This window comes from Stenella coeruleoalba, assembly GCF_951394435.1.
Source record: "Stenella coeruleoalba genome assembly, chromosome: 3".
In the NCBI taxonomy this organism is placed as follows: domain Eukaryota; kingdom Metazoa; phylum Chordata; class Mammalia; order Artiodactyla; family Delphinidae; genus Stenella; species Stenella coeruleoalba.
The window spans coordinates 114,513,310-114,540,162 of record NC_137148.1 but is presented as its reverse complement, the minus strand read 5'-3'; the positions used below and the strand labels follow the sequence as shown (position 1 = coordinate 114,540,162).

General features: G+C 38.0%; 1 protein-coding gene across 1 annotated transcript; it reads right to left on the bottom strand.

Moving 5' to 3' along the window:
• Window positions 1-353: 353 nt before the first annotated feature.
• Window positions 354-2,256, bottom strand: LOC307184016 (neuropeptide Y receptor type 6-like; the record flags this gene model as incomplete). Its single annotated transcript, XM_079917259.1, is given in 3 exon segments — window positions 354-802; window positions 805-1,372; window positions 1,374-2,256. Coding segments are annotated over 3 exon segments (1,116 nt in total). The 5' UTR covers window positions 1,473-2,256.
• Between the last annotated feature and the right edge of the window lie 24,597 nt (window positions 2,257-26,853).

Sequence of the window (26,853 nt, the reverse complement as noted above, 5' to 3'; positions counted from 1 at the left end):
AACTGTTTAGCATAAAGTTGCTTTTTAAAAAATTTTTTTAGTTCTGGCTTCTTTTGCATCTTGCCTTATCCCCAGCCATTACCTTTCCATCTCTCACATAAGAAGGGCTTTAGCACTAAGTGTTACCAGTTTTTATATACTTCTCTCTTTTTTTTTTTTTTTTTTTTTTTGCGGTACGTGGGCCTCTCACTGTTGTGGCCTCTCCCGTTGCAGAGCACAGGCTCCGGACGCGCAGGCTGGCTCACGGGCCCAGCCGCTCTGCGGCATGTGGGATCTTCCGGGACCGGGGCACGAACCCGTGTCCCCTGCATCAGCAGGTGGACTCTCAACCACTGCGCCACCAGGGAAGCCCTTTATATACTTCTTGATGTATGAGCTAATCTTAATGATCCCTTGGATTCATCTGTGTGCATACTTGAGATGGCAGTATTTTGGTATCTTTCCCGAGGTGCAAAGCACCAGCAGTGGTGAATAAGCAATACCAGGTCCTTCTGGAAATTTTTGTTGAGAAAGCCATAAAACAGAGGATGTATGCATGTAGAAACCATAGCAATCAAGTGGCAAAATACAAATACCAGTTCATGGTGGCAGCTCCTCAGGACCTCATGATACCAGTCAAAGATGACCTTGAAGATGTTCAAGGGAAGCCAGCAGACCCCAAAGGTTACGACAGTAGAAATCAACATCGCGTTGATCCTCTTGTTCTCCCTGACCCAGCTCTCACTTTCCCTCTTCTTGTCTACTTTCCCATTTCTCCTGCCAAGGCAGATAACAATCTTCAGGTAGCAGATGAGGGTGAGCTCAGAGGGACACAATATTGCAGCATAAACAGGGAGGTGGTAAAGAGGAGCCAGTTCATTTTGGACGGCCAGTTCTCTACACAGGCCACCTGCTGGGTGTAGAGGTCAGTGGGAAGAGAGAGGTTTTGGAAGGGCTCATGGGTGAGGTGGTAGGACAGGCAGAAGGGAATAGACAACAGAAGGGAAACTAGCCAAATCAATGTGATACCCCAGTAGGCGTGAGCTACACTGTGTTTCCAGCCCCGAGGGTTCACAATCAGCTGATATCTTTCAACAGCAGTTAACACAAGTGAGAATATGGACACAGAGATGGAGACACTATGCACATAGAAGGTGCGTTTGCACATGATATCCCCAAATATCCAGTGATCCATCAGAGTGTAGATGATAGTAAAAGGGATGTACATGACACGTACCAAGATGTCAGGGAGGAAGAGATAGGCGTACAGTATGTTGGTGACATTCTGAGCTTCTCTCTGCTTCTTAAAGATGATAATAATGAGAGAGAGGTTTCCAGAAAAGTCCATGATTAAGATCACAGTATAGACTATGAGTAATAGGAGCAAGCCTAGGGAAATGGGGTCTACAGGACTCAAAGTAGAAAAGTGCAGAGTTGTTGCTCTTTATACTGGTTTTATTAGATGCTGGATGGTTTAAGAAAAATTCCATCATGTCAGGGTTTAAGAAGAGCTTTTCTAAGCTTACTTGTATTATGGCTGGATATTTTGGCCATCAGTTCTTGGAAAGAACTTTGCTCTGAGTCTTCCAATGAGTGATTAGTGGGGTTTAGTCTTCCTCTTTGTCTGCTTGATGGAAATACATGAATGACTTGAATAAGCTCTTGAGATCCTAAAAATTAAACAGAACCTAGAAAATTAATGCAAGTTCTTAACAACCTGGACAATTCTATAGGTGGAACAATGTCCCTGAGAGTACATAAGAGAGATATCCAGAGAGTCTCTGTATCCTTGCCTTCCTTTCATCTCAGGGTGTTTTATTTGTCCCAACAGTATAATCTTTAGAGATAATGAGAAAGGGAATGCCACAGTGTTCTGTTAACTATATAAGGTAGCTCAGAGGTATCTTTCCATCCCTATCACCTTCTGTCTTTTTTGTATATGTGTGCTGTGGAGGCCAGAGTAACTATATTTGGAGTTGGGCTCCACTTGGAGCATTACTGTTTGGTGTCTGTATGACTTCGACATAAGTTAATTACCCTTATGGCTCAGTTTTTTAAAGCTGTAAAATGGGGATAAACAATGTCTTTCTGCATTGTTGTGAGGACTAAATGAGATCATGCAACTGAATTTGTTGCTCACGCCCAATGTAGAGTATATAGTATGTATTCAGTATATGTGTGCTGAATAAAATTTGTCAGTTCCACTCCCCAGAGCTAGTCTATAGCCTTAAGTCTGGGGGCTAGACTCCCAGATCATGCCCGCTGTGGAACAGCATATGGCTTCCCCTCTTTTTCTTTCTTCCATTCTCTGGGGTTGAAGCCAGACTTGGCACAAGCAGCTTCTGGGTACACTGCTCAGATTCTAGAGATCAAGCAAAGATAGCTAGTGCCTAGTGAGCTATTACTCAGAATTAACTTTATTTGGAAAGCATTCCCTCAGTTTTCTTTTCCTTTGGGTCTCTTCTTTTTCTGACTTCTAGAGGAAAGGGGGTCCTTGATCCTATGGCTCAGCATGGCTTAGGGTGGTCAAATTCAGTGGAGTTATTCGTACCAGGATGCACAGCAGACATGGTGAATGCCCTGCCATTCCAGGTGGTGACATTTCTGGCCCAAAGAGGACATGTTGAAAGAGAGCACAGGAAAAAAATACCCCTTATCTTGGTTTATTATTTAGGAATTTGAAGAAAACAACATACATGGCATTGATAAAAGATAAAGAAGGACACAAGGAACTGATCTATGGTTCATATGTGCTGTGGTGATGAGTAGAAATAGCAAAATTTGTAAACAGGTATTTGAGATGCAGTTTAGGGCTTGGATGATTCAGGGGTTCAACAAAATTAGAGTTCACAGATATTGGCTGAAGGGAAATGTCAAGATAGATTTAAGCCCTTTATGACAGTCAGTGGACTAGAACTATAAATGAGAATTAGAAAATTGTTTACTTGCCACCAAACAAGCTTTACTTGGAGGAGAAAAGGGATGAAAAGGAAATAGGCAGTGTACAGATGTACAGATACATATGGGTATGCTAGCATGAGCACTATACTTCCTGTTAGGAGACATGTCCTGCTGCTAACTAGCTTTTTTTAAAAAAATTTATTTTATTTAGTTTTGGCTGCGTTGGGTCTTCGTTGCTGCACGCGGGCTTTCTCTAGTTGTGGCGAGTGGGGGGCTACTCTTTGTTGCGGTGTGCGGCTTCTCATTGTGGTGGCTTCTCTTGTTGCGGAGCACGGGCTCTAGGCGTGCGGGATTCAGTAGTTGTGGCACTCAGGCTCAGTAGTTGTGGTGCAAGGGCTTAGTTGCTCCGAGGCATGTGGGATCTTCCCAGACCAGGGCTCAAACCCGTGTCCCCTGCCTTGACAGGCAGATTCTTAACCACTGTGCCACCAGGGAAGCCCTAGCTAGCTTTTTGATCTTGGGCAAATCATTCCCTTTCTCTAGGCCTCAATTTTTTTATCTGTCAAATGAAATTTTAAAAATGGCCTATTTTACAAAACCAGCAAAGTCTTGTGCTTCCCAGCTCTTACTGTCTACAATAAAGAAAAGCTTCCTGTGAACCCTGCAAAATTAGGTCTGAGTAACAGTTTTCTGTTTACAGATTTAGAAATTCATACAGTTTTGCACATTTCCTAGCAGTTTGGTAATAGAGATGGGAATAAACATTGGAAACCCTTGTGTTGCCCATTCTTGTTGATCTGGGTTGTCTGGGCCGAGTGAATGAGTATCACTCACCACCCTGCAACAGCAGGTCTAAAACTTAGTAGAAACCCCTCTACTCTCTTCTATAATGATTAGTAGCAAAATACAAATTAGTTCCCCAGTCTATAAATTCCTACGGAGGCTTGAAGCTCAGAAGGTCAGATGGGCCTCATCTGGGAGGGAATCAAAGGGGAGTGCTGGAGTTACATTATCCAGTGCCCTCTTTACAATTCAGAGAAGATTAACAAGTAAATCCCCAATATGGACTTTCAATGGCAGTGTGGGATTTACACTTTACATAATTGGTAACTATTAAGTTAAAATATTTAAATCTTGCCTATCTGGAAGCAAAGTAATGCTAAGCCTTGATTCATAAAAAAATTCTTGGGATACATTTCTATTTTAGGAAAGTTCATCTTTGGCTTGTTTGGTTGCAAATGACCCCCAAAGATGTGAGATTTCAAATTACCAAGTGATATTTTGCCCCAAAATATGAGTAGCATATGGCAGAGGTAGGTAGTCTTCAGTCTTTCAACTTGATTGTATCTAGATATGCTCATGAGGCACATGCCTTGAACTGGCTCTGTTTATACCTTTTAATGCAAAAGTACAGCATTACATTACACATTTTTTGGTAGTTTTGTATTTAAAAGTTTCAAGATGAATAAAATCAAAGCTTTACTCTGCCAAAGTCTGCATATGCATATTTATTTCTGTATCTGAATGTCTTTTTTTGTGTGTGTGTCTTTCTTTCTGTCTCTATTCATACAATTCTTTTTTGGGTTGGGGGGAGGTGTTGGGGATAGAGTTTGTGTGTCTGCTCCTTGGTCTATGTGTGTTTTCTCCTTACCTCTCATTGTCTTCCTCCCTTTCTGCCTATCTGCCTTGTTCTCTGTTTCCTCCTTTCCCTTAATTATCCATAACACAGAAAAACTAAAGCATATTTCAGATTATCTCTTATATTTCATTTGGTGCTATGGTGTTTTGACCTGGGAGAAACTCTATAGGTATTTTAATATACCCCTCCTATTTGACAGATGCTGTGGCTTTGCAGTTAATCACTGGCAGAACAGGGACCAGAGCCTTAGTCTCCTGCTTCTTGGAGAGTTCCATGCTCTTTCCACTATTTTCTGCTACCTCCTGTTTTATATTTCTTGAAGAAACTTCTGTATTTGTTGTTCTTAATTTTAAAAGCAGGTGAGCAGAACATTTTCTTTTATATTAAAAAATTTCCTTATGTAATTTCAAAGAGCCTGTGGCCTTGGGCAAAGTGAAGTTTTGCATCCCCACCCTCCAAGTATGTATGTGAGGGTCCCAAAATAGTGCAGGATCACACTGCAAGAACTCTCTCTCCTTTTCCTTAAGCCTCTAGGAATATAGATTCTATGGCTGTGTTGGTGCAAATAACATCTCACACTTGTTTAGAGCTTAATTTGTCTAAAGTACTACCCCATTTATTTATTCACTCAAGAATTTAAGTGCTATGAAAAGATGCTCAACATCACTAATTATTAGAGAAATGCAAATCAAAACCACAGTGAGGTATCACCTCACACTGGTCAGAATGGCCATCAAAATATCTACAAATGATAAATGCAGGAGAGGGTGTGGAGAAAAGGAAACCCTCCTGCACTGTTGGTGGGAATGTAAATTGATACAGCCACTATGGAAAACAGTATGGAGGTTCCTTAAAAAACCAACAATAGAGCTACCATATTATCCAGTAATCCCATTCCTGAGCATATATCCAGAAAAGATGAAAACTCTATTTGAAAAGACACATGCACCCAAGTGTTCATAGCAGCACTATTAACGGTAGCCAAGGAATGGAAACAAGCCAAGTGCCCATCAACAGACGATTCGTTTAAGAAGATGTGGTATATCTATATCTATATATATATATATACACAATGGAATATTACTCAGCCATAAGAAAGCATGAAATAGTGTCATCTGCAGCAACATGGATGAACCTAGAGAATATCATACGAAGTGTAGCAAGTCAGAGAAAGATAAATATTATATGATATCACTTACATGTGAAATCTAAAAAATAATACAAATGAATCTATATACAAAACAGAAACAGACTCACAGACGTAGAAAACAAACTTAGGGTTAACAAAGGGAAAGGGAGAGGACTGTAGAATTAACAAATTAACTAGTATAGGAGTATAATATAAACTACTAACTAGTATAGGAGTATAATATAAACTACTATACATAAAATAGGTAAGCAACAAGGATTTACTGTATAGCACAGGGAACTCTATTCAATATCTTGTAATAACCTATAATGGAAAAGAATCTGAAAAAAATGTATATATGACAAGATATCACTTTGCTGTACAGCTGAAACTAACACAATATTGTAAATCAACTCTACTTCAGTTACAATTTTTGAAAACGAATTTAAGTACTGACAAAGTGCGTTCTCTTATTTGATCGCAACAGCAGTCCTGTACTCTCCTTTAATTCTGATTTACAAACATGGCAACTAAGACTCAGTGACTTGCTCATGGTTGCATAGTTAATAGCAAAGCCAGGAATGGGACTTCTACTTTCTAAACCATACACAAAGTAATATTTCTAGTTTATTTGGGTCATTTCTTAGAATCAGTCAAATTAATCATTTGTGTTCCATGAAAACAAGTAGAACTTGAATCTCTGTAAAGTCACATCTTTTAGTTTTCCCTAAGAACAAACTACTATGTTAAGTAACCATAAGAAGCATCAAGAAACAAATGCTTACTCTTTCACAGCCTTATAAAAGTGTAATTGGCCTGGTTATTCTATACTGTGCAAACTCCTTATCCTACTCAACTATTCACCCATTCCCCCCAAATCAGATTTTACATCTATCTATTGGAGAAATGTATGCTTTTAAGATTTGGGGGTAACATTAGAGTTTTATTACATGTACTTTGATTTTCTCTGCTGGAGATGGTTTATCTGTTTTTCCTTGAATTTGACAGTTGCCTGAGTCCATATAAAATGTCAGTAGAAAATGTACACATTTCATTTTTCAGATCCTAACAGTTACTTTTAAAATCAAGCGAATGCAGATTGTTTGAATCTTTAATTTTCCGTGGAGGTTAATGACTGAACTTTTCATTATTGGGAATGTTGAGGCTTTTAATTCTTAAAATAACAACACATTAAATGTATCAAGAAAGGAGAGCTAAACTCTGCCAATGAATATAAGTATACCAGGTTTTTAAGTTTATTTACAAACAGGTAAACAAAAAGTAATGAAAACTCCATTTTGCCAATACTAGCATTTGGTGATTTGTTTTGATAATTTCTTTACAATGGTGCATTTTAAAGCTGTGGGGTTATTTTTCAGGTCACATAAGCAAAAGACATCTGGTATAATTAGGCCTGAACATACAACAGTTTTACAGCAGTTCTAATTTTTAATGATCTTCACATATTTAAAAACAGGATTTTTTTTGTGTGTGTGTGGTACGCGGCCCTCTCACCGTCGCGGCCTCTCCCGCCGCGGAACACAAGCTCCGGACGCGCAGGCCCAGCGGCCATGGCTCACGGGCCCAGCTGCTCCGCGGCATGTGGGATCCTCCCGGACCGGGGCACGAACCCGCGTCCCCTGCATCGGCAGGCGGACTCTCAACCACTGTGCCACCAGGGAAGCCCTAAAAACAGGATTATTTTAACATGAAAAGAATATTTGAAAAACATACTTGCAAGATTTTTATTTAGCATTTTAGAGCTTTGTTTCCCAGTTTCTTACCTGTTGGAAATTTCTGGCTCTGTTGCTATTCTTTTCATCTTCTACATGTTTTCTTTCTTCATTTCCATGATTATTATTCTAAGTTTATTTTTATGTCAAAAGATGACATGTCAGCCACCTGTCCAAGCCATAATACGCCCCTCTCCCTTTTTGGCTTATTTATCCACTAAACAATCTATAACTTCAGAAGCTGCTTCCAGAGTTGAAATCATTGCACAGAAGATCAAGCTCAGGAATCCATTAGGATCTGAAGGCCACTGAAGAGCCAGAGGGAGGAGTCAGGAGTCACAGCAGCGGTGATGTTAGATGGAACTATTTACAAGATGTGTTCAAAATGTTACTTTCAGTCATCTTATAGAGATGATAATAAGAGTGCATGTGAAAATCTGTGGCATTTATGGCATGCATACATATGTTTTGTACTTAAAAAAACAGCTTTGCCAAAATCATACATTTAATTTAAATATTCCTGGAAAATTATTCATAAGCATTAGTGGTTGTTCTTAGAGAATTTACTGTCAGTTAAGAGATGGGTTTTATTCCTGATTTTGTTATAATTTATGAGACTAATAAAAATGCTTTTAAAATTAAAGTTAACCTAAGTTCCCCAGGAAAGTTGTGTATTATTAAATAAGATTTTCATCAAGCACTTTGAAACTGACAACAACTAAGCTTCTTAAATAAAAGTGGGGACTGAAAATCCCTCTTCTATATTTGAAAGATTATTACAAGAGGGGGCTGTTCCTCACTGTTACAAAAGACTGAAAAGTGAGATTTCAATGAAATATAAGAAGTATTTCCTTATAGTGAGTGTGTTCAAAGACTTTGAGAAGCAGGGCTATGGAATATCAAGTGTGGTTGAAGATCTTTCTGACATAGCCTAGTGGATAGACTAGCAACATTTTGAAATATTTCCTAACTCAAGGATTCATTGATGGAGCCCAAATTTTAGAACTAAGCCATGCAAATCAGTTCTATTTCCCTACCCAATACACCAAACTAATTAAAAACTCAAAATTACCAGGCAGTCAACAACACTGAAATTATGTATCTGTGTTTTATAGAACCCTGCCAGGTCACTGGCCCAGTGGAGTATGTGGCAGGGGGTTGGGATGTGCGCTACAGGAGTGGAAGCCAATCTCCTCCTCTGTGGAAACTTGGAGAGTCAGAGTAGTTCAGGGCCCATACCTCGTCTTCCCCCAGTCATCTTTTACTGGTATCCCCACTACTTATTTATCTGTTTGTACTTGAAATACAGAGAGTAGCAAACTTTGGAGGGCTTATTAAACAACAAATATCTTTTCTGTACATAGAACAGTGGCAATAACTAGCAGTGAGGTATTAGCATACTGATAACTTAGTATTAGCATACTAAGAAATCATCTTAGTTGTCTGTGATGTTGGTGAAGATTTTGAGAGGCAGCTTGAGTGAGACAGAGCTGGCTTTGAACCCAGATTGTCCCATGTTACCTAACCTGGGTCACCTTGAGCTTCTCTGTGAGCTTTTGATTTCTTTTCCGTAAGGTGAATATTGCCATCTGTCTGGCAGGATTATTTTGAAGGTAAATGGTAGCACATAGTAGATATTCAGTAAGTGGCACTCATTGTTGTGTTTTAGAGTTTGCCTTAGTAGAAGTATATAATCCATGTTAAGAGCAAAGTTAATTGTTTTGTGTTTTGCATCCCTTCCCAAAGAAAGCCTAGAGTGAGCATGAGATATTGGGAAATGGTGAAAACAGTTGTTTTTAAATTTTTAAGGGGATGTTTGATATAATCCTTTGCTGTCTTTATTGGTGATAAAATTTAGCAAGCATTTGAGTTTTGTTTGCCTCAGTTAAAATTCACTGTTTTAATTGCAAAAGGTAGTTTTTAGGCTAACAGCCTTGGACAACAAGCAAAGTATCCAAAGAAAGAACTTAAGCCGCTGATTATTTCTCCCATCTTTCTGAAGCTCTTGCCGTTTTGTTACTTTCTCTCTCATTATATTATAAGCTTTATATTTAGTTATAAAACACATTTTATTGTCTTTAATCTGCTGTGCCTTGATAAGTGTAAACTAAACCATCAGGTGATTCTCTGAGCCCATACTTTTACATATTAGAGAAAGTCAAGATTGAGGAGCATCTTGAAAAATATAAGTAGTGTCTAAACTCAAAGTCTCAGTCATCTGTGTTATAATTGATTATACTAAAAGCTTGGTAAAGAAAGGCTTTCTGTTTTTTTTTTCTCACCCTGCTGAAGTTGTTTTTACCTCTGTCTTTGTTAAGAGCCGTCTCATTATAAGCGTTTTTAAAAAGAAAAGCTGTTAGGATTAACCTGCTTGAATTGATTGTTTTTTCCTTAGATTTCAGTAGATCCTAGAGGACCTATTTACTTACTAAAGCTTTAGAGTACTACCTTAAGACTTGGGGCAGAGGACAACCTGCCCTGGGTCTTGTACTTAGAGGACCCACATGTTAAAAAAAAAAAAAATGGGGCTTCCCTGGTGGCGTAGTGGTTGAGAATCTGCCTGCTAATGCAGGGGACATGGGTTCGAGCCCTGGTCTGGGAGGATCCCACATGCCGCGGAGCAACTAGGCCCATGAGCCACAACTACTGAGCCTGCGCGTCTGGCTCAGCCTGCGTGTCTGGAGCCTGTGCTCCACAACAAGAGAGGCTGCGATAATGAGAGGCCCGCGCACCGCGATGAAGAGTGGCCCCCGCTTGCCACAACTAGAGAAAGCCCTCGCACAGAAACGAAGACCCAACACAGCATAAATAAATATCCTTCTTTAAAAAAAAAAAAGTGTCATCTTGGTTCCAGCACTCAGCACTGGCAGAGCACAACTTGTAATTCTAAACATTTAAAAGACTAAGACTGTTCAGGCCCAAGGTACACTTCTCTCCATCACATGCCCCATGCCCTCAAAAAATAAAGGTGATTATGTCCAAATATCATGAAGGTTATAGGATATTGATGTTATGGACACTGCTTTGTAGTATGGGGATGCCTTGAGTGACAGAAGTTCTTAGGTGAGAGGAAAGACTAATTAACTTAGCATAAATGAAATAGATTCTTGTGTAATGAATTACTGTTTTCCAGTACTACTAACTATCCATTTTCTCATTTTTCATTGTATTCCAATTTGTGGTTCTACTCACAAATTAAGGTGATATTTGTAACAGTGGTCCATGGCAGCTGAGGAATATTTTATAATAATAAGCAATTCATATTACTCTTAAATGTTGTACATGAAAGTCCAAGCATAATATATGTGATGCCAGTTGTTGACAGTGACAATGGATGAGCCTCGAATCCTAGAATTGAGAGTAGTTCTGTTTTTTTAAAAATATATAATAGGATTTAATTAGTTTTTTAAAAAATTACATGAGTTTCCATTTATTATAATAATCTTACTTAAAATTTGGTATTTGTTAATTACAATTTGTATACTGCTTTCTAATTTTATAGATAATTTTGAGCAGTTTGGAAAAAAGATAATATTTGAAAACAAATGTGAAAATAATTTTAATTTTTCACATTTAGTATATATTTTTTATGACAGTATCTTCAAATTTTATACATTTTGAATAAACCACATTTTTCCCCCTCCAAGTGCTTTATTTATTTAATTTTTTTATACAGCAGGTTCTTATTAGTTATCCATTTTATACATATTAGTATATATATGTCAATCCCAATCTCTCAATTCATCGCACCCCCCATCCCCCCAACCCCCCCCACCCCCCGCCGCTTTCCCCCCTTGGTGTCCATACGTTTGTTCTCTACATCTGTGTCTCTATTTCTGCCCTGCAAGCAGGTTCATCTGTACCATTTTTCTAGGTTCTACATATATGCGTTAGTATACGATATTTGTTTTTCTCTTTCTGACTTACTTCACTCTGTATGCCAGTCTGTAGATTCATCCACATCTCAACAAATGACCCAATTTCGTTCCTTTTTATGGCTGAGTAATATTCCATTGTATATATGTACCACATGTTCTTTATCCATTTGTCTGTCGATGGGCATTTAGGTTGCTTCCATGACCTGGCTATTGTAAATTGTGCTGCAATGAACATTGAGGTGCATGTGTCATTTTGAATTATGGTTTTCTCTGGGTATATGTCCAGTAGTGGGATGGCTGGGTCATATGGTAATTCTATTTTTAGTTTTTTAAGGAACCTCCCTACTCTTCTCCATAGTGGCTGTACCAATTCACATTCCCACCAACAGTGCAAGAGGGTTCCCTTTTCTCCACACCCTCTCCAGCATTTGTTGTTTGTAGATTTTCTGATGATGCCTGTTATAACTGGTGTGAGGTGATACCTCATTGTGGTTTTGATTTGCATTTCTCTAATAACTAGTGATGTTGAGCAGCTTTTCATGTGCTTCTTGGCCATCTGTATGTCTTCTTTGGAGAAATGTCTATTTAGGTCTTCTGCCCATTTTTGGATTGGGTTGTTTGTTTTTTTAATGTTGAGCTGCACAAGCTGTTTATATATTTTGGAGATTAATCCTTTGTCCATTGATTCGTTTGCAAATATTTTCTCCCATTCTGAGGGTTGTTTTTTCATCTTGTTTGTAGTTTCCTTTGCTTTGCAAAGGTAAGTTTCATTAGGTCCCATTTGTTTATTTTTGTTTTTATTTCCATTACTCTAGGAGGTGGATCAAAAAAGATCTTGCTGCAGTTTATGTCAAAGAGTGTTCTTCCTATATTTTCATATAAGAGTTGTATAGTGTCTGGTCTTACATTTAGGTCTCTAATCCATTTTGAGTTTATTTTTCTGTATGGTGTTAGGGAGTGTTCTAATTTCATTCTTTTACATGTCACTGTCCAGTTTTCCCAGCACCACTTATTGAAGAGGCTGTCTTTTCTCCATAGTATATCCTTGCCTCCTTTGTCATAGATTAGTTGACCATAGGTGCATGGATTTATCTCCAGGCTTTCTATCCTGTTCTGTTGATGTATATTTCTGTTATTGTGCCAGTACCATATTGTCTTGATTACTGTAGCTTTGTAGTATAGCCTGAAGTCAGGGCGTATGATTCCTCCAGCTCCGTTTTTTTCCCTTATGACTGTTTTGGCTATTCGGGGTCTTTTGTGTCTCCATACAAATTTTAAGATTTTTTGTTCTAGTTCTGTAAAAAATGCCATTGGTAATTTGATAGGGATTGCATTGAATCTGTAGATTGCTTTGCGTAGTATCGTCATTTTCACAATATTGATTCTTCCAATCCAAGAACATGGTATACTCTCCATCTGTTTGTATTCTCTTTAATTTTTTTCATCAGTGTCTTATAGTTTTCTGCATACAGGTCTTTTGTCTCCCTAGGTAGGTTTCTTCCTAGGCATTTTATACTTTTTGTTGCAATGGTAAATGAGAGTATTTCCTTAATTTCTCTTTCAGATTTTTCATCATTAGTGTATAGGAATGCAAGAGATTTCTGTGCATTAATTTTGTGTCCTGCAACTTGACCAAACTCATAGTAATTTTCTGGTGACATCTTTAGGATTCTCTATGTATAGTATCATGTCATCTGCAAACAGTGACAGTTTTACTTCTTCTTTTACAATTTTTATTCCTTTTATTTCTTTTTCCTCTCTGCTTGCCATGGCTAGGACTTCCAAACTATGTTGAATAATAGTGGTGAGATTGGACATCCTTGTCTTGTTCCTGATCTTAGAGGAAATGCTTTCAGTTTTTCACCATAGAGAATGAGGTTTGCTGTGGGTTTGTCGTGGGTTTGTCGTATATGGCCTTTATTATGTTGAGGTATGTTCCCTCTATGCCCATTTTCTGGAGAAGGTTTATCATAAATGGGTGTTGGATTTTGTCAAAAGCTTTTTCTGCATTTATTGACAAGATAATATGGTTTTTATTCTTCAATTTGTTAATATGGTGTATCACATTGATTGATTTGCGTATATTGAAGAATCCTTGCATCCCTGGGATAAATCCCACTTGATCATGGTGTATGATCCTTTTAATGTGTTGTTTGACTCTGTTTGCTAGTATTTTGTTGAGGATTTTTGCATCTATATTCATCAGTGATATTGGTCTGTAATTTTCGTTTTTTGTAGTAACTTTGTCTGGTTTTGGTGTCAGGGTGATGGTGGCCTCATAGAATAAGTTTGGGAGTGTTCCTTCCTCTGCAATTTTTTGGAAGAGTTTGAGAAGGATGAGTGTTAGCTCTTTTCTAAATGTTTGATAGAATTTACCTTTGAAGCCATCTGGACCTGGACTTTTGTTTGTTGGAAGATTTTTAATCACAATTTCAGTTTCATTACTTGTGATTAGTCTGTTCATATTTTCTTTTTCTCCTGGTTCAGTCTTGGAAGGTTGTGCTTTTCTAAGAATTTGTCCATTTCTTCCAGGTTGTCCATTTTATTGGCATAGAGTTGCTTGTAGTAGTCTCTTAGGTTGCTTTGTATTTCTGCAGTGTCTGTTGTAACTTCTTTTTCATTTCTAATTGTATTGATTTGAGTCCTCTCCCTCTCTTTCTTGATGAGTTTGGCTAATGGTTTATCAATTTTGTTTATCTTCTCAAAGAACCAGCTTTTAGTTTTATTGATGTTTGCTCTTGTTTTCTTTCTTTCTATTTCATTTATTTCTGCTCTGATCTTTATGATTTCTTTCCTTCTGCTAACTTTGGGTTTTGTTTGTTCTTCTTTCTCTAGTTCCTTTAGGTGTAAGGTTAGGTTGTGTATTTGAGATTTTTCTTGTTTCTTGAGGTAGGCTTGTATTGCTATAAACTTCCCTCTTAGAACTGCTTTTGCTGCATCCCATAGGTTTTGGATCGTCATGTTTTCATTGTCATTTGTCTCTAGGTATTTTTTTATTTCCTCTTTGATTTCTTCAGTGATCTCTTGGTTATTTAGTAATGTATTTTTTAGCCTCCATGTGTTTGTGTTTTTTACGTTTTTTTCCCTGTAATTGATTTCTAATCTCATAGCGTTGTGGTCAGAAAAGATGCTTGATATGATTTCAATTTTCTTAAATTTACTGAGGCTTGATTTGTGACCCAAGATGTGATCTATCCTGGAGAATGTTCCATGTGCACTTGAGAAGAAAGTGTGATCTGCTGTTTTTGGTTGGAATGTCCTATAAATATCAATTAAATCTATCTGCTTTATTGTGTCATTTAAAGCTTGTGTTTCCTTATTAATTTTCTGTTTCGATGATCTGTCCATTGGTGTAAGTCAGGTGTTAAAATCCCCTACTATTATTGTATTACTGTCGATTTCCCTTTTTATGGTTGTTAGCATTTGCCTTATGTATTGAGGTGCTCCTATATTGGATGCATAAAGATTTACAATTGTTATATCTTCTTCTTGGATTGATCTGTTGATCATTATGTAGTGTCCTTCTTTGTCTCTTGGAATAGTCTTTATTTTATTTATTTATTTTTTTTACGGTATGTGGGCCTCTCACTGTTGTGGCCTCTCCCGTTGTGGAGCACAGGCTCCAGACGCACAGGCTTAGCGGCCATGGCTCATGGGCCCAGCCGCTCCGCGGCATGTGGGATCTTCCTGGACCGGGGCACAAACCCGTGTCCCCTGCATCGGCAGGCGGACTCTCAACCACTGCACCACCAGGGAAGCCCTAATAGTCTTTATTTTAAAGTCTATTTTGTCTGATATGAGAATTGCTACTTCAGCTTTCTTTTGATTTCCATTTGCATGGAATATCTTTTTGTATCCCATCACTTTCAGCCTATATGTGTCCCTAGTTCTGAAGTGGCTCTCTTGTTGACAGCATATATATGGGTCTGGGTCTTGTTTTTGGATCCATTCAGCGAGCCTGTGTGTTTTGGTTGGAGCATTTAATCCATTCACATTTAAGGTAATTATCAATATGTATGTTCCTATGACCATTTTCTTAATTGTTTTGGGTTTGTTTTTGTAGGTCCTTTTCTTCTCTGTGTTTCCCACTTAGAGAAGTTCCTTTAGCATTTGTTGTAAGCTGGTTTGGTGGTGCTGAATTCTCTTAGCTTTTGCTTGTCTGTAAAGCTTTTGATTTCTCCATCGAATCTGAATGAGATCCTTGCCGGGTAGAGTAATCTTGGTTGTAGGTTCTTGCCTTTCACTTTAAGTATGTCATGCCACTCCCTTCTGGCTTGTAGAGTTTCTGCTGAGAAATCAGTTGTTAACCTTATGGGAGTTCCCTTGTATGTTATTTGTCGTTTTTCCCTTGCTGCTTTCAATAATTTCTCTTTGTCTTTAATTTTTGCCAGTTTGATTACTATGTTTCTTGGCATGTTTCTCCTTGGGTTTATCCTGTATGGGACTCTCTGTGCTTCCTGGACTTGGGTGGCTATTTCCTTTCCCATGTTAGGGAAGTCTTTGATTATAATCTCTTCAAATATTTTCTCGGGTCCTTTCTCTCTCTCTTCTCCTTCTGGGACCCCTATAATGTGAATGTTGTTGCGTTTTATGTTGTCCCAGAGGTCTCTTAGGCTGTCTTCATTTCTTTTCATTCTTTTTTCTTTATTCTGTTCCACAGCAGTGAATTCCACCATTCTGTCTTCCAGGTCACTTATCTGTTCTTCTGCCTCAGTTATTCTGTTTTTGATTCCTTCTAGTGTATTTCTCATTTCAGTTATTGTATTGTTCATCTCTGTTTGTTTGTTCTTTAATTCTTCTAGGTCTTTGTTAAACATTTCTTGCATCTTCTCGATCTTTGCCTCCATTCTTTTTCCGAGGTCCTGGATCATGTTCACTATCATTATTCTGAATTATTTTTCTGGAAGGTTGCCTATCTCCGCTTCATTTAGTTGTTTTTCTGGGGTTTTATCTTGTTCCTTCATCTGGTACATAGCCCTCTGCCTTTTCGTCTTGTCTGTCTTTCTGTGAATGTGGTTTTTGTTTCACAGGCTGAAGGATTGTAGTTCTTTTCGCTTCTGCTGTCTGCCCTCTGGAGGATTAGGCTATCTAAGAGGCTTGTGCAAGTTTCCTGATGGGAGGGAGTGGTGTTGGGTAGAGCTGGCTGTTACTCTGATGGGCAGAGCTCAGTAACACTTTAATCCGCTTGTCTCCTGATGGGTGGGGCTAGGTTCCCTCCCTGTTGGTTGTTTGGTCTGAGGCGACCCAACACTGGAGCCTACCCAAGCTCTTTGGTGGGGCTAATGGCAGACTCTGGGAGGGCTCACACCAAGGAATACTTCCCAGAACTTCTGCTGCCAGTGTCCTTGTCCTCATGTGAGACACAGCCCCCCGCTCCTGCCTCTGCAGGAGACCCTCCAACACTAGCAGGTAGGTCTAGTTCAGTCTCCTATGGGGTCACTGCTCCTTACCCTGGGTCCCATTGTGCACAGTACTTTGTGTGTGCCCTCCAAGAGTAGAGTCTCTGTTTCCCCCAGTCCTGTAATCAAATTCCACTAGCCTTCAAAGTCTGATTCTCTAGGAATTCTTCCTCCCATTGCTAGACCCCCAGGTTGGGAAGCCTGACGTGGGGCTCAGAACCTTCACTCCAGTGGGTAGACTTCTGTGGTATAAGTGTTCTCCAGTTTGTGAGTTACCCACCCATCAGTTATGGGATTTGATTTTGTTGTGATTGTGCCCCTCCTTCCGTCTCATTGTGGCTTCTCCTTTGTCTTTGGATGTGGGGTATCTTTTTTGGTGAGTTCCAGTGTCTTCCTGTCGATGATTCTAAACCGCATTTTATTTTTAATCCTGTGCATCCTTATTGGCAATATGACACAGATTATGAGAAAATCTTGTTTATAACAACATAACTAGTGATTTTGTTGATATTAAAGTAAGAAAAATAAATTTTATGGAATATATTACAATTTATGAATTAAATATGTCTTTATTAATTCATTCGTACATTGCCAGCTCATCATTGTATCCGGACATGTGCAATAATACTTAAATTCAATTGTCTTTGATATTTTGTCAACTTTAAGTTATATAAAAATTATTGATTTACACATTTTTAATCTTATCAAGTTAAGTAGGTTAAACATTTTATTTAATAGATTGTTTTATAACCTTTGAATTTTTAGAGATATGGTATGAGTTTCATTTATAATCTTGCCCTGGACCCTGCAAGTATTAGGCATGAGTCTGTTTAGATGTATCTTATTTTATTTGTTTATTTCAAGGTTTAATTATTTTAGAGTAAATGTATTTTATTTTATTTAATTTATTTTTTAAAAAATTTAATTAATTAATTAATTAATTTTTGGCTGTGTTGGGTCTTCGTTTCTGTGCGAGGGCTTTCTCTAGTTGTGGCGAGTGGGGGCCACTCTTCATCACGGTGTGTGGGCCTCTCAGTCGCGGCCTCTCTTGTTGCGGAGCACAAGCTCGGACGCGCAGGCTCAGTAGTGTGGCTCACGGGCCTAGTTGCTCCGCGGCACGTGGGACCTTCCCAGACCAGGGCTCGAGCCCATGTCCCCTGCATTGGCAGGCAGATTCTCAACCACTGCGCCACCAGGGAAGCCCATGTGTTTTTTATTTTAAATGTAAGAACATTATTTTTAAAAACTTGGGAAATAACTTGAGGGGGAAAATAATCTTAATATCGCCACTGTAGTGCAATCAATTTTAGCATTTTAGAGGATTATTTTCTCCAAAATGTGTCTTAAATCCATCCTCTTCTCTTCATTACTATTGTGCTCATCCTATCCAAGCCATCATCATTTCTCACCAAGACTAAAGCAATAGTATAATTACTTGTTGCTCAACATTTTCTTTTACTTCCTCCAATCCTTTCTCCACAATGTATCAGAGTGAATTTTGATAAAATATAAATTAGGTCATGCCACTTCTTTACCTAAAGCCTTTCATCAGTGTTTAATTGCTATTGTAAGAAAATCCAAATTCTTTACTATTCCTGACAAAGTCTTATATGAGGTAGTTCCTGTCTACCTCTTCAACTTTATCTCATAACTCTCTCCTTCCCCACAATCCATCAAGTCCTTCCCAACTCCAATTTTAAGAAGTTTTAATGGGGGACACGGTATCTTCCTCACTCTATAGGAAGAACTCTGTGAGCTGGTGGGTAGCTTGATTGTTGAATGGCAGCTAAAATAATCCTTTATTTTTATTTTTTTGGCAATGCCTACTTTTATACCTATCTTGTTATAGAATCCCACCTTCTCCTATCTCTTTTTTTTTTTTTTTTTTTTGTGGTATGCAGGCCTCTCACGGTTGTGGCCTCTCCCGTTACGGAGCACAGGCTCCGGACGCGCAGGCTCAGCGGTCATGGCTCACGGGCCTAGCCGCTGCGTGGCATGTGGGATCTTCCCGGACTGGGGCACGAACCCGTGTCCCCTGCATCGGCAGGCGGACTCTCAACCACTGCGCCACCAGGGAAACCCTCCTATCTCTCTTTGATGATGGTTGATCAGGTTTGGAGGGGGAGAGTAGAGGTAAGGGTGGGAATTGGTAATATAAATCAGGACATACTCCTGATAATACCCTTTTAACAGTAATAATCCATTTTATGGGTAGACCATAATTTAACAAGTTTCCTATTGATGGTCCCCCCATTACAAACAACTCCAAATTATAAACAGCAACTTTATTTGTGGCTAAATATTAGCCCACATTCATTTTTAGAGATTATCCCAAGGAAGTAACAGTCTGGGATACAGTGATATTTGAACATGTTGAATATATCCATATATCCAGGCCTAATCAGTGTCCTGTGGTGCTGTGGCAGACAGATATGTCAAAGCATAATAAAAACTTCCCAAAGAACTTTTTATTAGAGTTTCATTTGAAATTTTGGGGTCTGTTAATTCCAAATATTTCTTTCATCTCTATCATCCTTAGGTATTCTCAAAATATAAGCCCCTCCAGGCAGTGTGCCCCTCCTGCACCCTCTTGCCCATTTAATTCAGAGCTTCACATGGTGCTTCTCAGAGAATATATATATTCAGTTGATCCTCAGTCAAGGATTACATATTTACAAATTCACCTACTCACTAAAATTTATTCATAACCCCCAAATCAATACAGTGCTTTCAAGGTCATTTGTAGACATGTGCAGAGTGGTGAAAGTTTGCATCATACAACGAGCACATTGAGTTTGAATAAGGCAGCTGTTCTCCCTTCTTGTTTTAGCTCTCATACTGTAAACAGATGTCCTTTTTTTAGTTTATTTAGTGCCATATTTTTCACACTTTTATGCTTTTTGATAGTGATTTCATTGTTTAAAATGGTCCCCCAAGTGTAGTGCTGAAGTGCTATCTACTGTCCTTAAGTGCAAGAAGGCTATGATGGGCCTTACAGAGAAAACGTATGTGTTAGATGAGCTTTGTTCAAACATGAGTTATATGGCTGTTGCCATGAGTATATTAAATAAAGTATCTTTAAACAGAAACATTCAAAACAAGGTTATGTGTTGATCAGTTGATGAAGACGTGACTAGAGGCTCACAGAAACCTAACCCCGTATTTCCCCTAGGAACAATGTTTTAGTATTCACTAACTTAGCATTCATGGCAACTTTATAGACCATAAGTACAACATATAATAAGAATCAGCTTTATTGATTTATCTCTCTATTTGTTTATTTCTAGCTCCCCATTGCCATTTTAAATGACTTCTTTTCCAACTTTGTGGAATTTCAGTCAATTTGGGTGTACCCCTCTAACCTTTTACTTTGCTATCATTTTCTGATCCAGTTTATTATCTTCTTTCTCACCCCAGAGTCCAACAAAGATTAATGGAGTTGAATTTATAAATCTTCAGTGTTTTCTGCATCTTATTTAAGAAATTCTTCCCTATCTTGAGGTCATGAAGATACTCTCTTATATAATCTTTTAAAAGCTTTTCAGTTTGAGTTTCACATTTAGGTTTATAATCTACTTGGAACTGATCTTTGATGGTATAAAGTAGAAGTACAGTTTAATTTTGTTCTCATAGATACTTGATTGTTCCAGAGCCATTTATTGAAAAGGAGGTATTTCCCCCTAGTACTTTACAGTGCCATCTCTGTCATTTGTCAAGGGACAAATAGGTATAGGTCTATTTTTGGCTATTTTGTTCTGTTTGTCTTTTTAACCACTCATGTCAATATAACACTATATTAATTACTGTATTTTATTAGACTTGATATCATAGAATAAGTCCTCCCAGCTTGTTTTGCTTTTCAAAAGCATCATGACTATTTTATTTATTTTTATTTATTTATTTTTTAAGAATCTGAAAAATTATATTTCAATTTCAGTATTCTCATTAATCACATCTTTTTTTTTTTTAAACATCATTATTGGAGTATAATTGCTTTACAGTGCTGTGTTAGTTTCTGGTTTATAACAAAGTGAATCAGTTATACATATACATATGTTCTCTTATCTCTTCCCTCTTGCGTCTCCCTCCCTCCCACCCTCCCTATCCTACCCCTCTAGGTGGGCACAAAGCACCCAGCTGATCTCCCTGTGCTATGTGGCTGCTTCCCACTAGCTATCTGTTTTACGTTTGGTAGTATATATATGTCCATGCCACTCTCTCACTTTGTCACAGCTTACCCTTCCCCCTCCCCATATCCTCAAGTCCATTCTCTAGTAGGTCTGTGTCTTTATTCCCCTCTTGCCCCTAGGTTCTTCATGACCTTTTTTTTTTTTTCTTTCTTAGATTCCATATATATGTGTTAGCATACAGTATTTGTTTTTCTCTTTCTGACTAACTTCACTCTGTATGACAGACTCTAGGGCCATCATGGCTATTTTGGATCCTCTGTGTTTCCTTATAAATTTTAGCATCAGCTTTTAAATCCTACGAAGAAACTGCTAGTGACTTTTATAGGGATTGCATTGAATCTGTACTTCATTTTGGAAGAGTTGAAATGTTTCCAGTGTTGAGTCTTCCAAATTCCATAGATGTGGTGTATCTTTCTATGTATTCAGGTCTGTAAATTCTCTCAATAAAGTTTATAATTTCCATATAGAGGTTGGCATATCTTTAAAGATTTATTTGTAGGTATTTCATATATGTTATGCTAGCGTAGTTGGTATTTAAATTTTTTTTCATTTTTTAAATTGTTGCTGATATATAGGAATAAAGTGGATTTTGCAAATTCATTTTATATTCAGTCATCTTACTAAAATGTCTTAATAATTTGTCTTTAGATAGTCTTAAATTTTCCATATTTGTGATCCTATCATCTACAAATAATGATAGTTTTGTTTCTCTCTCTCCAAGCCCAGCTTTAAAATTTCATATACTTGCTTTACTGGACTGGCTCTTCAGTACAGTGTTGAATAAAAAGTGGTTTCAACAGGCATCCTTTAAAGGCAAAACTTTGAACATTTCACCATTAAGTGTGTTGTTTATTGTAAGTTTTTTGTAAATGCTGCTTTCAGGATACGAAAATTCTTTTCTCAGTACACTAAGATTTATTTTTTAAAAATCTTGACTAGGTACTAACTTTTATCAAATACATTTTCTGTCATTATTAAGATAATCATAGTTTCTCCTCTATTCTGTTGTTTGGTTATTAAGATTGATATTTTATTGCTTAATCGACTTTGTATAATTTCTGTAAACACAAATTAATCATGATGCCTTATCCTCTTTATACATTGCAGTTTTCTGTGTAATATTTTGTTTAGGAAGTTTGCATTTATGTTCTTCAGTGAGCTTACCTGTAAATTCTCCTTTTTCTTACTGTTCTTAGTGGAGTTATGTTAGAGTATCAGAGTTACGTTAGCTTCATAAAATAAATTGGAAAAATACACTCTTTTTTTAAAGTGTCTAAAAGAATTTGGATGTTATTAGACTTATTTCTCCCTTGAATATTTATAGGCACTAATGGTGAAGTCATCTGGGCCTATAGTTTTCTTTATGGGAAGATTTTTGGGAAAAATAGAATGTTTGTAGTGTGAGTTAGTTAATATTGGTTGCATTTGATAAGCTATGACAGGAAAGAGATGGGCTTGAAAAAGAATTGGCTGATTTGCAAGTCAAAAAAGAATTTAATTCCTTAATTTGAGAGGAAATTAAGAGAGCATAGAAGTTCAGAACTTGCAGGTTTGGAAGATGTAAGTGATTCCATTTCTCATTTCCATCTAGTAAAAGATAAAACTAAGACCTTTGAATGATAAAGTTTGATTAAAAATGCTTAGCCTCGGGCTTTCCTGGTGGCGCAGTGGTTGAGAGCCCGCCTGCCGATGCAGGGGACACGGGTTCGTGCCCCGGTCCCAGAAGATCCCACATGCCGCGGAGCGGCTGGGCCCGTGAGCCATGGCTGCTGAGCCTGCGCGTCTGGAGCCTGTGCTCCGCAACAGGAGAGGCCACAGCAGTGAGAGGCCCACGTACCGCAAAAAAAAAAAAAAAAAAAAGCTTATCCTCTAAAGCAAGGATCACGTCAAGGGTGTGAACATACACTCATTGTTAAACCTATGAATGGGGACTTCCCTAGTGGTGCAGTGGATAAGACTCTGCGCTCCCAATGCAGGGGCCCCGGATTCGATCCCTGGTCGGGGAGCTAGATCCCACACGCTTCAACTAAAGATCCCGCATCCTGCATGCCTCAATGAAGATCCCAAGTGCCGCGCAACTAAAAAAAAAAAGTATGAGTGGATCAAAGTGATGTTTATTAAGTTCTATTTAGTTTGACAGAATGATCAAGGAAAAGGGACTAGAGGTGTGTCTATCCCAACAGAAGCTTGATAGGCTCAAGTATCTGAATGGATTCTAATGAGGGGGGATTGTCTTAAAAAGAACTGTGGGTGTGGCTATTAGTATAGGGAGCTGATTAAAATAAAATAAATAAAAATCAAACATATTTTTGAGAAAGAATTGTACATCAAAAATACCACCAGACTGGATTAAAAGAGTCTGCTACTGTTTGCCCCAATGTTCTATAGGAAGGAAACATGCAAAGAAAGCTGCTAAGTCCCCAAGGAGGGCATATTTTCCAATGCCCTCTTCACAGTGACTAAGAATAACTGAAAAGGATGTTCTGCCAAAGGGCAGAACCAAGGGCCATGTGAACAGTGGATTAGGGAGTGGAACAATGGATTATGGAAATCAGGACCTATTCAAGAAATATCCTCCACCACCACCCCGCCCCCGCCTCAGAGTAGGACCCCTTATAATCGTCTGCCCAGTGGGATTTTAGAATTGTTTGTTTTATCTTTCTTCTTTCCAAGTGGAAGTATTTATTGCAATTATCCTGACCCTGTTCCACTATTGTATATATATCGGGGTGGGGTGGAACAGATAATGTGTATTATTAATTCAAATGAACCTCATCTAGACCTTATATAGCAATGAACACATATCACTCAGAGATCTTGCACTTTAGGCTCAAAGTAGTGACTGTGTGGAATTTTAGGGTTTTCTCCCTTGGGGAGGAGATAAGTTTATTAGTATGTGACAGATGGTGGGAAATGAATATTTAATGATAAGGTGTGCTGTGATAGACTTTTTATTACTCATGAGATTTGGTGCCCTTCCTTACAAGAGGATTGTACTTGAAATGTGAGCAGAAGTGACATGTGTCACTTTCTAGCAGAAGATTTAAGAGTCAGCGTGTGCTTGGCCATAATCTCTTTCACTTCTTCCATGACAAGCATTAATATTTCAGATAATGGCTTATCTGTCAGTCTTGGTCCCACAGCAGAGAAGATGTGGGTCAATACTGCAGCTGACCTACACTGAACATAGGGAGAAAGCAAAAAAATACGTGATTGTGGTCGTAAGCCATTGTGATTTTAGAACCACTTATTACTGTCACATAACTTAGCCTTCTGTGACTAATACAAGTATGTTTACAATGTTAAAAGAGATAAAATACAAGCCTAAACTGTCTGCAGGGAATAGAAAATTTATAAAAGGAAAAGAAAATATTTGAAAAAGAACCAAATAGAGCTTCCAGAAATGATGAATAAATCATCCAATAAAAACTCATTTGAAGGGTCTGACAGAAGATTGAGCAAAGCCAAAGAGAGAATTAATGAACTAGAGGATACATCAGAAGATATTATCAATGCTTTGAAGAGAGACAAAAAGACCGAAAATGTGGAAGAGAAATTAAGATGTGTTGTGGATAGAGTAAGAGGGTTTATCAATCATTTAGTTGGGGTTTTATAAGGAAAGGAGAGAAAGAATGAGACAGAGGCAATATTTGAAGATGTAAGGACTGAAAGTATTTTGGAATGAATTAAAGAAGCTCTACAATCTCAAGTAGGATAAATAAAAAGAAATCCACCCAAGACACATCATAGAAATTACAGCAAACAATAGGCAAACAGTATTAGCAGCACCAGAGGAAAATAGTAGATCATTTTCAAAGGAGCAACAGTTGGATTAACAGTTGGCTTCTTAACTGCAACAGTGGAAACCAGGTGATAGTGGAATGGCATCTTTATTTTATTTATCTATTTTTTAAATTTATTTTTTATTGAGGTAACATTGGTTTATAATGTTATATGTTTCATGTGTACAGCAATATATTTCTACTTCTGTATACCCTATAACGTGCTCACCACCAAAAATCTAGTTTTCATCTGTCACCAAACAGTTGATTCCCTTTACCCATTTTGCCCTCTCCCCACCCCTCTTCTTGTCCCCTGTTAACCATTGTTCTGTTCTCTGTATCTACATGTTTATTTTTGTTTGGTTTGGTTTGTTCATTTATTTTGTGTGTGTGTGTGTGTGTGTTTTATATTCTGTATATGAGTGAAATCATATGGTATTTGTCTTTCTCCATCTGACTTTCAATTAGCATAAACCCTCAAGGTCCATCCATGTTGTTGCAGATGGTAAGTTTTACCTTTTTTTTTATGGCTGAGTAGTATACCATTTTGTGTGTGTGTTTCTGCATGTGTATGTGTATCACATCTTCTTTATCCATGGAATGATTATCTTTAAAGGGCTGACAAAATATCTGCCAATCTAGAACTTATACTAGACAAAAATATCTTTCAATAAAGAGTGCAAAGGAAAGACATTTTTGCAGACAAACAAAAGGTAAGAGAGTTCATCTGTAGCAGATGCTCACTATAGAAAATTGCAAAAGGTGCCCTTCAGAGAGAAGGAAAGTGATGCCAAGGGAAGGTCTGAGATGAAGAAGGGAAGAAGAAGAAAGAAAGAAGGTAGCAAACATAGGGGTAAATGTAACAAACACTAATTATATAAAACAGTAATAATAATGTCCCAGTAGGGTTAAAAAATTAAAATATACAACAGTAACAACAATAATGTCATCCAGGAGGGGGGTAATGCATTTTAAATGATACTCATATCACCTAAGCATAGGATAAAGAGATTCATTAATTTTAGTTTTGATAAGTTAAGTATGCATGCAGTAATTTCTGAGATAACTACTAAAAAAAATAAAAGCAGTATATTATTTCCAAACCAGTAGATGAAGAAAAAGGAATAATAAAATATTCATTCTTTACAGTGTGAGGGTTATGGAAGTAACAAGGATGACCTGAGGATTTCTGGCTTTGGCAACCACGTGGATGATAGTATTCTTAACTGAAACAGGGACTAGGAGGAAGAGAGAGTATGGAAGGAAGAGGGTGAGTTCAGTGTAGGACAAGTTGAATTTGAGGGTCAGCCACATGGGATTGATCAGGAGGCAACCATTAAGTTTCCTCAAGGAGGTCAGGGCCAAGGCAGTGGATTTTGGTTTTTTGAAAAATTTTTGGTTTTGGTAGGTTCTTTTTAAGCTACTGTGATTCTTAGTTTTTTCTGAACTTAGAACTTGCCTACTAGTCTGAGGTCATCTTGGCTATATTGTCTTGATACACATTTTTAACAGGTTGTCCAAATATCAATTAGAGGAAAATTGTGAAATTCATGTCTCTTCAAGCCTTTAAAAATAAGGTGCTTTTCCAGCAGAAGAAACCATAAACAAAATGAAAAGACAGCCCACAGAATGGGAGAAAATATTTGCAAATGATGTGACCAACAAGGGATTAGTCTCCAAAAATTACAAACAGCTCATGCAGCTTAATATCATCAAAACAAACAACCCAATCAAAAAATGGGCAGAAGACCTAAATAGACATTTCTCCAAAGAAGACATCCAGATGGCCAACAAGCACATGAAAAGATGTTCAACATCACTAATTATCAGAGAAATGCAAATCAAAACTACAATGAGATATCACTTCACACCATTCAAAATGGCCATCATCAAAAAATCTACAAACAATAAATGCTGGAGAGCGTGTGGAGAGAAGGGAACCCTCCTGCACTGTTGGTGGGAATGTAAATTGGTACAGCCACCGTGGAGAACAGTATGGGTGTTCCTTAAAAAACTAAATACAGAGCTGCTATATGATCCTGCAATCCCACTCTGGCATACATCCAGAGAATAAACATGGTCCGAAAGGATACGTGCACCCCAATGTTCATTGCAGCACTGTTTACAGTAGCCAAGACATGAAAGCAACCTAAATGTCCATTGACAGAGGAATGGATAAAGAAGTTGTGGTGCATATATACAGTGGAATATTACTCAGCCATT